At 37.7% G+C, this 16,318-nt stretch overlaps 2 protein-coding genes across 7 annotated transcripts in view; one reads left to right on the top strand and one right to left on the bottom strand.

Moving 5' to 3' along the window:
• Atg4b (Autophagy-related 4b) overlaps positions 1-16,318 on the bottom strand; it is an 87,329-nt gene that overhangs the window by 1,370 nt on the left and 69,641 nt on the right. The window contains exons 1-5 of one of the 5 annotated variants that reach the window (XM_076312551.1): positions 13,433-13,694; positions 1,372-1,551; positions 953-1,300; positions 522-803; positions 4-404 (exon numbers count right to left, since the gene is read on the bottom strand). In XM_076312551.1, coding sequence (XP_076168666.1) covers positions 4-404; positions 522-803; positions 953-1,300; positions 1,372-1,551; positions 13,433-13,451 — 1,230 coding nt within the window. In that variant the 5' untranslated portion in view covers positions 13,452-13,694. Of the gene's footprint in view, positions 1-3; positions 405-521; positions 804-952; positions 1,301-1,371; positions 1,552-1,839; positions 5,237-13,432; positions 13,695-16,318 lie in introns of those variants that run through there. The other 4 variants (XM_076312553.1, XM_076312552.1, XM_076312550.1 and 1 more) reach the window with 4 other exon arrangements.
• Mglur (metabotropic Glutamate Receptor) overlaps positions 6,648-16,318 on the top strand; it is a 76,628-nt gene continuing 66,957 nt past the window's right edge. The window contains exon 1 of one of the 2 annotated variants that reach the window (XM_076312547.1): positions 6,648-6,931. The gene's annotated coding sequence lies outside the window, so the exon portion shown is untranslated. Of the gene's footprint in view, positions 6,969-16,318 lie in introns of both variants that reach the window. The other variant, XM_076312545.1, reaches the window with a different exon arrangement.

The raw sequence follows: 16,318 nt of genomic DNA, 5'->3' as shown, positions 1-16,318 counted from the left end.
TACAGAAGGAGCAATCTCCATAAAGTTTGTGAAATGGATTTTGTTATGAAAATAAAATCCTACACAACAACTAGGATCCATTTTTGAAATCAACATTTTTCTTGGCGAAGTACAATGAAAACTCGTCAAAGGGAAATTGTCTTTCGATACATCGACAGTTTCTTGACAATAGTGCGGATCTAAATTAATCAATTTGTCTTCTTGGAAACCAATAAAATAAAGCGAATGTCTAGGTCGACCACCAATAACTCCAATACAGGTATCTAATGTAAGTAACTGTGTTAAACAAGATGTATAGACAGGATTTAGTTTGTCAGCACCAAGTCTTAAAGGTACAAAAAGTATAAGAGATTTCCATTTTTTGTTAGGTGTTTGACACACATTTTCTACATCTTGGAGATAAACTGTAAGAAAATATTATAAATTAGAATTATAAATGTATAATTAAGTTTTGGTTTAACTACACTAGTTAAGAAAGATACAAGTGGCTGGATTGTTGTTTAATAGCAATATTGTATCACCTGCACAATCTTGAGCAACATAAACAGCCAAGTTACTGAATACTGAATGATGTTCTGCTGCACGCTCTACTGCTTGGGATAAGAGATGAGCAACAGAGGAGGGCCCGTACCAATCTCCCGCACGTTTTCCCCATAATGCACCAAGGGATACGAGCGTATGTATAGAGAATGGAGATATACGTTCAGGTAAGTCTCCGAATGATTTTATAATTAGTCTGTGATTATATTCATCCAGTTGTTGTTGTTCCGTTTTTATTAGTTGGTCCGGCTGCCACCGCCATTCTGTAGAAAAAATATTTTATTATAAACAAAGAATACACTGTACTTACATAATAACAGTTATTATGATACTGACGGAGCAAATATAATATAATAATTGTAAATAAATATATGGAGTATTTATTCCTAAATTTTAAAAAGAAAATAAGTGCCTCGCCCAAGCAAATGGCAGACCAGTGCCTGTGCCAACATCATCTGACCACTGCGGAGCATACAACCCCAACCGCAGTCAGTGGTAAAAGTAGATCCATTTAAAATAGGAAACTCTCTTCTATAAGTCAACCAAAGGCGGGATGCGAAATCCTTTTTAAATTCCTCTATACCATCTTCGAAACTAATGGCATCCATTGCTAAAGATATCTCACTTCCCGTGTCTAACGTTTTCTCTGCTTCAGAAGCCTTCTCTAAAAGTTCTTCTGGCTTTTTACGATAAATTTTGCCAAGCAAGCATACTGGAGATTCTTTTGAGAAGTTTGGTTTCACCATCTTAATGGACCAGCCTTTGAACAAATTAAATGTGAATAATAATTTTTGCGACACAAAGGCAAATAGATATTCCATTATCACTAACCATATTTGACATTATTCCACATAGACAATAATTTTGTTTTCACTTTACTGTCAACCTCAGTTGCAACATTGGTATCATCCATGGGTAATCCATTGTTTGTGGTGGCTAGCTGTATGTTGGGGACACGATCTGTAGCAATCATTCCAGAGAACAATCCTATTGTACTGTTACTAAAACCTCCTGAGAATCAAAGTGATCTTTGATGTGTTAATGTATTGCGTATTTCTAAAGTACCTAAATCTACATGAAAAAGCGTTTTTTCGTATACGTAATCCGAACACAAAGGATCAAATGAGAACGTTCAAAGATTACTGAAACATCGGTAATGAAATGAGCGTGACTAAGAGAAACGAGTCATTGTTTCACGCGTCTATGAACGGAAAAAAATGTAAGGAAAAAGAAACGTTAGGAATAAATTTTCCAGAATCTTTTGTGCACATCCAATTTACGGTTAAATCCGACACTTACCTAACCTCTCCCTGGAGGGCTGCACCTGTCCATTCATGCCCAATAAGTAAATCTTACAAAGCATGAACTCCGTACATTTAAATATCGCACAAAAACAGCAATTACATTTTCATACATATACGATAATCACATTTATGCCGATAGTATAGCTAACCGCATTTTATCGTATCTTGTTCTCGATAACTTCGGTCACTATTCTCACAGAATAATCTAACACAATAATGCATTTACCAATGCACAAGCTGAGCTTCGTACCAGACCCATTACCACCAGGCCTAACTGTCAACTGAGCACTTCATTTTCTCTGAGTAAAATACCAGCTCCGTAAGACACTCTAAAAATGGTTTGTTTCCGTAGGACGTGAGACGACTCACAAATAAACGAGACAACCGACGTAAGACGGGAAAGCAAACGTTCGAAAATAGGTTTAAAGAGATGTGACGAGTGTCTGCGGCCACCGACAGAAAAGGACGCGTGTTTACAAAGACGCGTCGCGTGAAATTTAAAGCTCCCGTAAAGTCGCCGCTACCGTCTTCTGGCGGCGAGTGCGTGCACCATACGAGTGCGTGCGAGTACAGCGTTCACACGCACGGATTGTGTCGATCGGATCTGATTTCAAAACGATCCTATCTTATCGGAGTGTACACACTCTCGAGGGGTTTTTAATCGTGCGGGAAAACAAGTAGCACAAAATAACCAATACTCTTTACTTTCTATTTTTTTTTGCTTTCGGCGATTCGCGATAAATCCCATTGTGTCTTTTGAAATTCTTTTTTCTCCTATGTACCGATTAATCGCGAGAGTGGAATTTTACAAGTTTATTCCACGACGAAGACAGCTCGGTTATCCGTAGGAGGAAAACTAAGCAAAAATACGTTTCTCCCCGCTTTAATAATCGACGGTTGAAAACTCTACGAGTACAATGATATTAACTGCCACGATGGAATTTATAATTTGTTTAATCGCCCGGTATTACGGTAATACGTAACGGATCTGAAGTCGTTCTTAAAGTGGATCGCCATTCCATTAATTAATACCATTTCCGTTGAGAGGCTAACAAACGCGGCGCCGCTTTCACCCGGAATTAAAAATCCTACGGCAATGAGTATTTGCCCGGGGAAAAAAGGCGAGCAACTCTGCGGTCCGTTTAAATTATTCGAAATTATTAATTAAAAGTTCCCCTCGATTGAAATTCCCTCCTACTGGTAAAAATTTACTCTTTCGCGAAGATCCTTGCGATTCTTCGACCCTCCACGTCCTGTCGCATTAAGCATTCCCAGTGTAATAATTGATTAACGTCCGAAATAGAACGAAATTCGCGACCACGACGGAACCACCGAGGGAACAGGATTAATGGGGAAATAACAGAGCGCAACCGGAGTACATTATCCCCTTTCGTCGTGGCGCAATAATGCACTTCTGTCGCGAAGGTCGGTCAGGCCGGGTGGCGGCGGGGGTAGGGGACGGAGGTGGGCGAAAAACGGGTTGAAAGGGAAAAGAGAGTGGCGAGCGAGCGCACGAGGGAAAAGGGGCTGGGGGCGAAGGGGGAGGGGTGGCAATTGGAGTAAAAGACGGAGAGGGAGCGCGTCGCGCGCTCGTCGTGCGCGCACGATTGCGAAAGAGAAGTGTATAGAGGAACTGTCATGCGCATCTTGTCGCGGAATAACCAATGAGGTACGCGTATCCCGGCTTACCTCATTGATTACCACGTTCGCGCTCGTTCTAAATTTCGCATTGTGCCCGTTGTCGTCGTCGTCGCCGAGCCGTTGCAAAATATGAATCGGCCTCGGCGTGCCGGGCGTCATCGCGCCAACCAGTCCAGAGGAGGAAGATTGATGGAAGGAAATGGAACGGCCTGCCTGTCAGGACAATAATCTCTCTCCTGGCTGTGTTGCATTAACAATAGCCGTCGGCAGGTGTATTGAAAAGCTTCGGGGTAAATCTCTGAGGGGCCGAGAGGGCTACCGGCGGGCGGCGTCGTGGGGAGGGGAGACGGGAAGGCGGTAGTAGTGGGGGTACCCGAGCGGTGGGGATGTTTCCCTAAAGCTGGCTCAGCTGGGTACGGCGTACGTGTGTGCGTGCACACGTATGCCGTTACGTGCGCGCGCGTGCATGTACGCAGCTAATAAAAGCCGGTTCGACGAAGCTGGAAAATCAACAAAGGGACACGCATAGCTGGGGGATAATTATTTGTGCAATAAGTATAACCCGCTGTTGTCTCGACGACCGGGTGGGGTAAAGAGACCGTGTGGGGTGGAACGAAGGGGGTGGAGGACGGAAATTAGGTCATGCAAGAATATCGACGGACCGACGTAATCACGGTGTACGGCTCGAATAAAGACATTAACGAGTCGCGCTTTCTCCTTGGATATCCTTCCTTCGCCGACGTCGACGAATGTGACGCGCGGGTAGTGGGGGATCGATTCCCGTGCTCGCGATCGTCGCTGCCGAGCGATCGACCGTGTTATCGGCTCGACGCACGGGATTCGTCGGAACGGTTCAGCGGGTGGGAACAACTGCTCGGTGGCCTTGACCGGCCAATTGATTTTGATCCAACCATAGCCGCAACACGGTGGCTCTGCCTATCCCCGCCACGGACCGGTGTACACCACTCTTACTTTTACCGTCCCGCGCGATTTCTATCCCTACTTCGAGGTAACCTCCGCGAGGTGAACTCCGTTCGGCGAAAATCTGTCTAATATGAAAGAGCTCGAGAAAAGACGACGTCGTGGCAAACCGCTCCCCCGGGACTCACAGTTCCCAACCTACCATTTCCCTCCCCCGGTTTTTCATTGGACTTTCGTCATCGACCAGGAGTACTCCAACCTTCTAGCGCCCCTTAATACCGTAAGAACTTCCACGAGCTGATGTAGTCGGATCAAACTCGACCAGACAGCTCGAGATCACTGCCGCGCGGTTCCGAATCATCGTGTATCGTGCACGACCTCCACTTTCGCGACAAGCCCGACCGGTCTATCTGTTTAAGGGGTGGCGCGTCTGTAGATTTGCTCGAAAATACGGGCGACAGAGACGGAGACGGGGCTTAATGGTATTTCGTGGGTTGAAAGATGAGAAGAGGGAGGAAAATGGAGGAGAGGAGCGTGTATTTCGTCCTAGGCCTGCTATTTAGTGGACTCGTCTAGAGGGATATCCACCGGGTCCTTAAATACTAGGATGCTCGATGTATGTACAGGGTGGTTCAGAAATACGTGTCCGCGCCTCTGGGGGTGAATCTGCGTACCAGGACGAGTAAAATATGTCCTGTGAACGTAAAATATATAAAATATATCCTTTGTATTTTTATTGGGTTGTTCGAAAAGTCATTTCGTTTTTCAAAATGGAGAATATATAATTTAATAAAATGTTGATACACGCTAAAAAAAATCGTGTTTCATTTACACCAAAAAAAAAAAAAAAAAACGAAGTGACTTTCCGAACAATCCAATAATTGTCGAATTTTTTACGATTAGAGAAAATGTACTGTTGGGAGCTGAGAAGTTGACCTCCGGAAGAAATTGAGAAACGAAGGCTTTGAAGCTAAAGATGAGTAAATGTTGCTCGACGCTGTCCAGATTCCTTTGTAACACACTACATTTCACTTAAGCGGGTGATCCGGTATTTCAGTAATCCGGTTTCGAAAAATCGATTTCTCGTCGACACTTTAAACACTTTCTTTCGTCATCCGTTACTCGTGAACCAAAGTATACTGGGTGTTTTTTGAAATGCAACATGTATTTACCATAGGTATTAGTTTTAGACATAAAAATAGGGAACACTGAAAATTCATAACTAAGAAACTAAGATACACAGGACATACGTTCATAGGTCTTTTTTTGTTCATTTCAGTCTATAGACTCATCTTCCAAAGTATGAATATGTATTTCTAAAATATGAACTTGCATTTCAAAAATTACTTTGTATAGAAATCGGTATAGAATGAGAAACTTGCGGAAAAGTCCTCCCCTCCCCAAAGATAGTGGGGGTGGCCTATCGGTGACCTTGAACAGTCAATTCATTTGTCTCTGCTTCTAGCAAACCAAGATACACAAAACATACATTCATAGGACATTTTTTACTCGTTTCAGTTTATAGATTCATCTTCTAAAGTATGACCATGTATTTCTAGATCACCTAAAACATGAACATGTATTTCTAGATCACCTAAAATATGAACATGTACTTCTAGATCACCTAAAGTATAAACATGTATTTCTAGACACCTAAAGTATGAATATGTATTTCTATACACCTAAAATTTGAACATGTACTATATATCTAAATCACCTAATGTATAAACATGTATTTTTAAATCACCTAAAATATCAACTATCTATTTCTGAATTATCTAAAATACGAACATGCATTTCTAAATCACTTTACATAGAAATCGACATAGCACGAGGAACTGGCAAAATAGAGACACTGGTGGTAGCCTATCGGTGACCTTGAACAGTCAATTCATTTGTCTCTTCTTCTAGGAAACCAAGATATATAGGACATACGTTCGTAGAACATTTTTTACTCGTTTCAGTTTATAGATTCATCTTCTAAAGTATGACCATGTATTTCCAGATCATCTATATATATATTCATAGAAACCATTGGTGGACCCGTTCCCGCGAACATCGTTATTGCACACAGATAATTCCTATCGGTGTAAGCACTCATTAATCGTGGTATACTTCTGCGCACGGCCCGAGTTACCGTGTAAATATGCACGGCTCGCCAAACGCGGAAACGCGGAGCAGCTTTGCGCGATATTAGCCCACGGAATCGATAAATCGACCTGTCTTCCGTCAAGCGGACACGTCCACGTGAAAAGTCTCTTGGATCGTATCGATCGTACGTAACACGCGTTAGAAACCACGGCGCGTACGATAACGTTGGAATTTCGATTTTCCAACGTACGAATTCGACGCCGCGTTCCGCGATAATCGCAACGACACGCCGACGAACGTTACGACGGTTATTGGTCACGTGCTCGTTCCGACCATTCCCGGAACGGATACGTAGCCGTGTTCAACGAACGTCGAAACAACCGGTGGGGTACGACCGGAAGGAAAATAAATTGTTCGGGAAATTTTCAACCTCGGTAGGTGGACCATTGGTGTATGTGGGAATAAATACGGGTAAGTTAAAACAAACTCATGAAACTCGGACGGGCCGTGGAACGATTGATTAATAACCGTGCACAGCTGCTCGTGGCTCGGTGAAAAAACAGCCACGGTGAAAGAAGTAGAGAAAGATTGGGAAAGTTCGCGGGAACGAAATGAGATCTCGAAAAGCGAGACTCGCCAACGATGGTCTAGCTCTAGCCGACGTTCTGTTCCAGCGAGAATGAGAATTTAATATCCGCGCGAAACTGTGCATTTACCGACGGATCCCCGCCGATCCGTGCACACCTCGCGATTGAATTTTAACCGTTGCAACCAGCAGGTGCGGGGTGTATAACTCGTTGTACGTCTACGTGTCTCGTGGTGTTGGTTCGCACTTGATGCTGGGAAGTTGCAACAACCGTGCGAAAAGACCGGCCACGGAGTTTACAAAGACGATGTTCCTGCTTTCGGGACACGTGCGAGGGGCCTACGGGAAATTGGATCTCTGCCGAGAACGCGCTCGGTGCTCTTAACGAATTAGTGTCCGTGCGTCGTTAATTGTTGGACAGCGGGAGAGATTGGTTTAAATTGCGGACGGGACTGGAAGACGTCTCTGAGTCGAAAAAGTGATTGTAACTTTCTTTAAGATTAGAGTACTGTAGGTGCATAGACAGAGCTCTTAACGAATTAGCGATGCTACGTCGTTAATTGTTACACGGTGGAAAAAAGTCGTTTAAATTGCAAAGGAGATTGGAAGATGTCTTCTCTGAGCGTAAATGTCTCTTTAAAATTAGAGTACTGTAAGTGCACAGCTGGAGCTCTTAACGAATTATTGTTCGTACGTAGTTAATTGTTACAAGGTGGAAGAAAGTCGTTTAAATTGCAGACGAGATTGGAAGATGTCTTCTCTGAGCGCAAAAGTCTCTTTAAAATTAGAGTACTGCAAGTGCACATCTGGAGCTCTTAACGAATTATTGTACGTACGTAGTTAATTGTTAGGCAATGAAAGAAAGTCCAGACGAGATTAAAAGACGTCTTCTCTGAGTCGAAAAAGTGATTGTAACTTTCTTTAAGATTAGAGTACTGTAGGTGCATAGACAGAGCTCTTAACGAATTATTGTACGTACGTAGTTAATTGTTAGGCAATGAAAGAAAGTCCAGACGAGATTGGAAGACGTCTTCTCTGAGTCGAAAAAGTGATTGTAACTTTCTTTAAGATTAGAGTACTGTAGGTGCATAGACAGAGCTCTTAACGAATTAGTGATGCAACGTCGTTAATTGTTACACGGTGGAAGAAAGTCGTTTAAATTGTAGACGAGATTGGAAGATGTCTTCTCTGAGCGCAAACGTCTCTTTAAAATTAGAGTACTGTAAGTGCACAGCTGGAGCTCTTAACGAATTATTGTACGTACGTAGTTAATTGTTAGGCAATGAAAGAAAGTCCAGACGAGATTAAAAGACGTCTTCTCTGAGTCGAAAAAGTGATTGTAACTTTCTTTAAGATTAGAGTACTGTAGGTGCATAGACAGAGCTCTTAACGAATTATTGTACGTACGTAGTTAATTGTTAGGCAATGAAAGAAAGTCCAGACGAGATTGGAAGACGTCTTCTCTGAGTCGAAAAAGTGATTGTAACTTTCTTTAAGATTAGAGTACTGTAGGTGCATAGACAGAGCTCTTAACGAATTAGTGATGCAACGTCGTTAATTGTTACACGGTGGAAGAAAGTCGTTTAAATTGTAGACGAGATTGGAAGATGTCTTCTCTGAGCGCAAACGTCTCTTTAAAATTAGAGTACTGTAAGTGCACAGCTGGAGCTCTTAACGAATTATTGTACGTACGTAGTTAATTGTTAGGTAATGGAAGAAAGTCCAGATGAGATCGAAAGACGTCTTCTCTGAGTCGAAACAATAATTTTAACTTTCTTTAAAATTAGAGTACTAACGAAGAACCAGAGCTCTAAACGAATTAGTGATTCAACGTATTAGGGATCCTTAATTGTTACACAGTGGAAGAATGTCGTGTAAATTACAGACGAGATTGGAACGTCTTTCCTGAGTTTGCGAAAACGATGTTGCATCGTTTGAAAAATCCTTACAATTAGAATACTGTAGGTCACTACCAGGGCTCTTAACGAATTGCCGTTTGCTCGAAGCTTTATAACAATCTTGTTGGTAACTTTTACACCGCTGAAGAAAATCGTTTAAATAGAAACGAAAGTGGAATAGTTAAGTGAATTAGAATATTAACTTTTGGGATGGTTGTTAGTGTGCTTCGGTGTTGCTTGAATGTCGAAATATTAGTTTATATTCGACGTGACGAAAAGAGTGACCTCTCAAAGTTTACAAAGGAGATGTTGGACCTTTTTAAAGACCTATGAAAAGCCTGCTCCAAATTAGATCTTTGTGAGAGAACGCCCAGAGCTCTTAACGAATTGCTGTTTCCTCGAAGGTTCGTAAGACCCTCGTCGTTAATTTTTACACCGTTGGAAAAAGTCGTTTAAATGCAGACGAAACTGGAATACTCGAGCGAAACAAATTTCCAACTCTCAGCGCGTGATTTATTATACTTCGCTGTTGCTTGAGTGTCGAAAAATTATTTTGCACTCGATGTTGTAAATTTTGTTATAAACAACACGTTGCGAAAAGAAAGTATCCTCCGAAATTTAACAAAAATTGTGTCGGATCATTCAAAATATCTCTACAAAATTTTCCTCCAAAATGACATCTTTACAGAAACACTTCCAGAGCTTTTAACGAATTGTTGCTCCCACGAAGGTTTCAAAAGGCCTCGTAACTGCTCTCTTAAGTGTTTTAAAACCGTGTTGCACCGTTCGAGACACCCACGATAGAGCAAACCCCGAATTGGATCTTTATGAAAGCACCTCCAGAGCTTATAACGAATTGTTACCCCCACGAAGGTTTCAAAAGGCCTCATAACTGCTCTCTTAAATTTTCTAAAACCGTGTCGGACCATTCGAGACACCTACAAAAAAGAAAGACCTCTAAATTAAATCCCTCTAAAAGGCACCACTAGAGCTTTTAACGAATTGTTACCCCCACGAAAGTTTCAAAAGGCCTCGTAACCGCTCTCTTAAATTTTCTAAAACCGTGTCGGCCCATTCGAGACCCCTACAAAAAAGAAAGACCTCCAAATTAAATCCCTCTAAAAGGCACCACCAGAGCTTTTAACGAATTGTTACCCCCACGAAGGTTTCAAAAGGCCTCGTAACTACTCTCTTAAGTGTTCTAAAACCGTGTTGGACAGTTCGAGACACCCACGAAAGAGCAAACCCCGAATTGTATCTTTATGAAAGCACCTCCAGAGCTTATAACGAATTGTTACTCCCACGAAGGTTTCAAAAGGCTTCGTAACTGCTCTCTTAAATTTTCTAAAATCGTGTCGGACCATTCGAGACCCCTACAAAAAAGAAAGACCTCCAAATTAAATCCTTCTATAATAGTTACCACCAGAGCTTTTAACGAATTGTTACTTCCACGAAGGTTTCAAAAGGCCTCGTAACTGTTCTCTTAAATTTTGAAAAACCGTGTCGGTTCGTTCGAGACACCCAAGAAAGAGCAAACCCCGAATTGGATCATCGTGAAAACACCCCCGGAGCTTATAACGAATTATTTCTTCCACGAAAGGTTTGAAAAAGTCTCGTAACCCTCCCTCGTTGCTAATCTTTCCACCGTTGAAGAAGGTCGTTTAAATGCAGACATCCGACGGACGTTGAAGCGACGAGACTGGAATCAGAATTCCGACATCCGCGCGCTGCCCGAGGATTTCGTTTTAATTAATGCGCGCCGTTGTCGGACTTTCTGATGGCCCGTGGAAACTGTGTCGCGTTTAGGGACATTATTTCCCCCGCGGACTATATCCTGGACAGAGTAAATCCTGGAGGGCGCGCTTCTCAGTATGACATGCGACACTGTTTAACCTATCGCACGTGCAAACGCGCGAGAACCCGCCGGGGGGCACGGGCGAGGATAGAACCGTGGATAGCCGCTTTTGTGCCCATGTATTCTTGAAAAAAAGAGAACGAGCACGAGCGGACTGTAAACGTGTAGGTATATTTGATACTCCGTGTCCACGAAACGGTCTTGCTACGATCCATCAATTTTTTCACTGTCATTGAAAGACGTGTACCTTGATCAACCGTTTCGACCAAATATTTCTCATCAAATTTGTACACTTCGGGGGTAGTGTCTTCTACACGTTTTTTGCTCGTAAAATGCGCGAAAATTGTGACGATGGGTTATAAGAGGAACGATAATAATACAAGATTTATCGGTTCCTCGTCTCGTCCATTATGTCGACCCTCTTCGGAAGATGTTCAACGATGAAAATGGTTGTCGAAGACGAACATTGTATAGCTGTGTGTCGTAATAATATATGTGCAACGATTGTGTGTAACAAAAGATCCAGTGTGGGGAAATTGTCTTGAGTTATTGCGAAAATCAATTGAAAATTTAATTTCATGAGTAATAGCAAGGAGGTGAACAATTATATATGAAAATGGACGAAGAATTTAATTTTGTAAACAATATATTTTGTGAACAATATATTCACCCATATTGGGGTGAATGATTATATTTGAAAATCAATGAAAAATTTAATTTTATGTTGAATAATAAGGAGCTTATATATGCAAAAAAATGGACAAAAAATTTAATTTCATGAATAATAAGGTGAACAATTATATATAAAAATAGAGGAAAAATTTAATTTCACGAATAATAAAGAAGTGAACAATTATATATAAAAATGGAGGAAAAATTTAATTTCGTGAATAATAAAAAAGTGAACAATAATATATATAAAAATGGACGAAAAATTTAATTTAATGGATAATAAGAAGGTGAACAATTGTATATAAAAATTGACAAAAAAAATTTAATTTTAGAATATTGAATAATAAAGAGGTGAATAATTATGTATCTAAATTATCAGTTAAAGTAAATATAATCTATTATGTGTTACTTGCGTAGATACAGTCCGGTAGATTTTACTTGTAAATGCGAAATCGATAAATCTTCTATACTATTATCGTTATCGCGAATGTACCGTAATTCCAGTGCCGTGTCACCAATCCTGAACTCTCCTACATGCAAAATTCTTAAAAAAATCGAACCAACCCCTAATAAGTGTCTATTATCGTGCAACACGTTCGAGCACGTATCGTCGGCAGTGAATCGCGTATGATGTAATTTTTATCCAAGGAAACGATAACGAAACATAATAACTGCGATTAATAGTATCTACGATATCGAACAGCAATCTAGAAAAAAGAAAATAAGAAATCGCGATCGCGAAAAGATTTATTCTTCCAACGAATCGTATGTAATTCCGAATCGTTTCGAATTTCACCTGTCTGAACAAATTCTAAAAGTTGTAAATACCGTTCTCTTTCTCTTAATTAACAATCGAATGTGTGTGTGTGTGTGTATATATATATTTTTGAAATTTTATTAATTTCTATTTTTGAAATTTCATTAATTTCTATTTTTGAAATTTCGTTAATTTCCATTTTTTAAATTTCGTTAATTTCCATTTTTGAAATTTCGTTATTTTCAATTTTTTAAATTTGGTTAATTTCAATATTTTAAGTTTCGTTAATTTCAACTTTTTAAATTTCGTTAATTTCAATTTTTAAATAGTTAATTTCAATTTTAAAAATTCCGTTATTTTCAATTTTTTAATTTTATTAATTTTAATATTTAAAGTTTCGTTAATTTCAATTTTTGAAATTTTGTTAATTTTAATTTTTTTAATTCCATTAATTTCAATTTTTAAAATTTCGTTAATTTCAATTTTTTAAATTTTATTAATTTCAATATTAAAGTTTCATTAATTTCAATTTTTGAAATTTCGTTAATTTCAATTTTTTAAATTTCGTTAATTTCAATTTTTAAATAGTTAATTTCAATTTTAAAAATTCCGTCATTTTCAATTTTTTAATTTTATTAATTTTGATATTTAAAGTTTCGTTAATTTCAATTTTTGAAATTTTGTTAATTTTAATTTTTTTAATTCCATTAATTTCAATTTTAAAAATTTCGTTAATTTCAATATTTGGAATTTTATTAATTTCAATATTAAAGTTTCGTTAATTTCAATTTTTGAAATTTCGTTAATTTCAATTGTTAAATAGTTAATTTTAATTTTTGAAATTCTATTAATTTCAATTTCTCCAATTTCGTTAATTACCATTTTTTAAATTTCGTTAATTTCCATTTTTTAAATTTCGTTAATTTCAATATATATATATCGTGTTATATGTATACAAAGATATTAAAACGATCATCCTACGAGCGTGCAGTATTAACAAACGGATAAAATCAAAGTGCAAAGAAAGCAAATCAAGAGATATCGTCTTCCTCGATCTTTATCGCGGGATCGAGACGAATATTTTGCATTTCGCGATAACCAATCGCGGTAATCTTCCATCGAATCGTTCTCACGTAACGTACCCGTGCGAAAGAACCGCGCGTTTACCTTGAAAACACCTTGCCATTATGCGGGCGCCCTTGCCACGACGATGATCATAATTAATTCTGCAAATTAAACACTGGTCGTCTACGGCGCAGCCTGTTTGAAGAACGTGTTAACTTATCGTTGTAACAATATTACAACAATCGTCGACGACGCAGCTGCGTCACGTGTAACAGCCACTTGCAAATTATAACGACACGAGTAATTTACGAAGCGCTGAACGTTTTGCCACGATCACCGGCAAACAGAGAGATCGATCGATCGTCTTAACCTTCTGCTACGTACACATAACACTGTTGACTAAGTACCGTTTTGCCTTCTATTTATTCGTACTTGAGGAAGTTGTAGCGTAACGCTTGTTAGAACACTATTAGAAAGTGTTTGTGCATGTTTTGCTCTTACAGGAATTTTTATCGCTCGACTAAATTTCGTACGGTTTAATATGGTCAAGATTGTGTTTCTTTTGGTTGAATGTAGATTTGAAATGGTTAATTTCAATTTTTGAAATTTCGTTACTTTCCATTTTTCAAATTTCGTTAATTTCAATATTTAAAATTTCGTTAATTTCAATTTTTTAAATTTCGTTATTTTCAATTTTTTAAATTTGATTAATTTCAATTTTAAAAATTTCGTTAATTTCAATTTTAAAAATTTCGTTATTTTCAATTTTTGAAATTTGATTAATTTCAATATTTTGAGTTTCGTTAATTTCAATTTTTTTAATTTCGTTAATTTCAATGTTTAAATAGTTAATTTCAATTTAAACAATTCCGTTATTTTCAATTTTTGAAATTTTTTTAATTTTAATTTTTTTAATTCCATTAATTTCAATTTTATAAATTTCGTTAATTTCAATATTTGGAATTTTATTAATTTCAATATTAAAGTTTCGTTAATTTCAATTTTTTTAATTTCGTTAATTTCAATTTTTAAATAGTTAATTTTAATTTTTGAAATTCTATTAATTTCAATTTTTTCAATTTCGTTAATTTTAATTTTTATAGATTCTTAAAAAGGATTAAATTATACTTTTTAGAAATAAAGTTCTGGAAATTAATTATGTTATCGAGAAATATTGGAAAAAGAAGCCTTTCGAGATCACTGGTCAGAGAATTTGAAAAAATATTATCTTTGTGTAAAATTCCCCCAAATATTATTTGACAATACATTGTCGAACTCACCGAATCGGAAAAATGTTTAATTTTTCACTTCAATTTAGACTTTATCCAGGAAGAGAGTTTTGAACATTAACTACAATAATTGTAGAAATTTGCTCGTCGAGATCACCAATTGGAAAATATTTTAAACATTTCCTCTTCGTGTAAAATGTTTACAAAATCTTATTCTAAAATTGTGTACATCAGAAATCTAAAAATATTAAAAATACTTATTATCGAACTCGTAAAAAAATAATGTAAATATATTTTTTCCACCAGTGTAGAATATTTCCAAAATATCAATTACTGTCATTAATGTTTTTAAGATTGTATCGGGTTTCGATTCAGCGATAATGCTAACCGAGAAGAAAATATGCGATACAGAGAAGCCTTGCACGAATTTCGAAATAAAAAATGGCCAATATTTCGTACAATAAATTAATATACATTGTTATGCACCTCGAGTGCATATTATTCGTTGCAACGATTCGTTCAGAATGCATCCGAGGAACGAGCAGCGAAGGATCTTTTTCCAAGAATTTCGAACGAACGAATAAAAAGAAAAAAAGGGAAGAGAAAAATCGATGAGAGAAACTCGAACTTGACCGAATTCGAGAATCGTGTTACGAACGATCGTAGAAAATATTAAGGGGCGAGACATTAAAAAGAAATTATACGAAAGACGTGGAACAAACTGAAAGAGGGAAGTGTTACGAACACGCAACAGTTCCGACACGTGAGAGAATAAAATGTAATTTATCGAACGCAAAGCAGCACTGTTCTAATTGCGAGAAACACGTACGCGAGGAGCATTCAAATAGTGCAATAGTGTGCGACAGAATGCGTGACATCGCATACATCGAGTCCCGATTAGATTAAAAGAAACGATTGTAACAACATTCTTCGGAACGGTGTGTACAATTTCGCAAAATCGGTCGGACGTTGTAACAAATTGTCGATATTTTTCAATAACGAAATCGATGCGCGAATGTTACGATATACTGTAATAATACACTGTGACGAAAAATTTAGTAAGTAGCATTCTCGATGCACGAAACTTACGTCACACGTAAAATGTTTGCTCTTAATATTTGTTCTACGGAGATAATTATAAATAATGCGGGTTCGAGGAACTTTTCCACCCCCGTGAACCCTTGGTCTTTAACGCGATGGTTTTTGGCTCGGTTTCTCAACGGGTAATATATCAAAATTAACTCAACAATCGAAGAATTTTAGCTCGTGGGAAAAATAATTAGACCGTATTTGCAAATTATGTATTATAAGGGTGAAACTTTTATTTTCCAACACTGTTGTACGTTATTTGGTAAATATAATATTATATAATATATTAATTGTAGTATATAATACTATATTTACTTATATTTAATATTATATAATATATTTACTTATATTTAATATTATATAATATATTTACTTATATTTAATATTACATAATATTATATTTACTTATATTTAATATTACATAATATTATATTTACTTATATTTAATATTATTCGTTTATTGCAAATTTTGCAACAATATTCTCTTCGATATTCTTCTGCTTCTTTCATTATTAACGTTAGTTGCTCCGATTAAATTACACTATTACATCATAACTTTTGTATCTTAAAACGTATATTACAACTTATTGCATTTTTTTTGCTCATATTTATTATCTACGTAGAGTACCCGACATCGAGTAGATTTTTATTCCTGTGTATCATTACAGAA

The sequence above is a fragment of the Ptiloglossa arizonensis genome, chromosome 5 (assembly GCF_051014685.1).
Source record: "Ptiloglossa arizonensis isolate GNS036 chromosome 5, iyPtiAriz1_principal, whole genome shotgun sequence".
In the NCBI taxonomy this organism is placed as follows: Eukaryota; Metazoa; Arthropoda; class Insecta; order Hymenoptera; family Colletidae; genus Ptiloglossa; species Ptiloglossa arizonensis.
The sequence above is the reverse complement of the archived record's forward strand: the minus strand, read 5'-3'. Positions and strand labels throughout refer to the sequence as shown.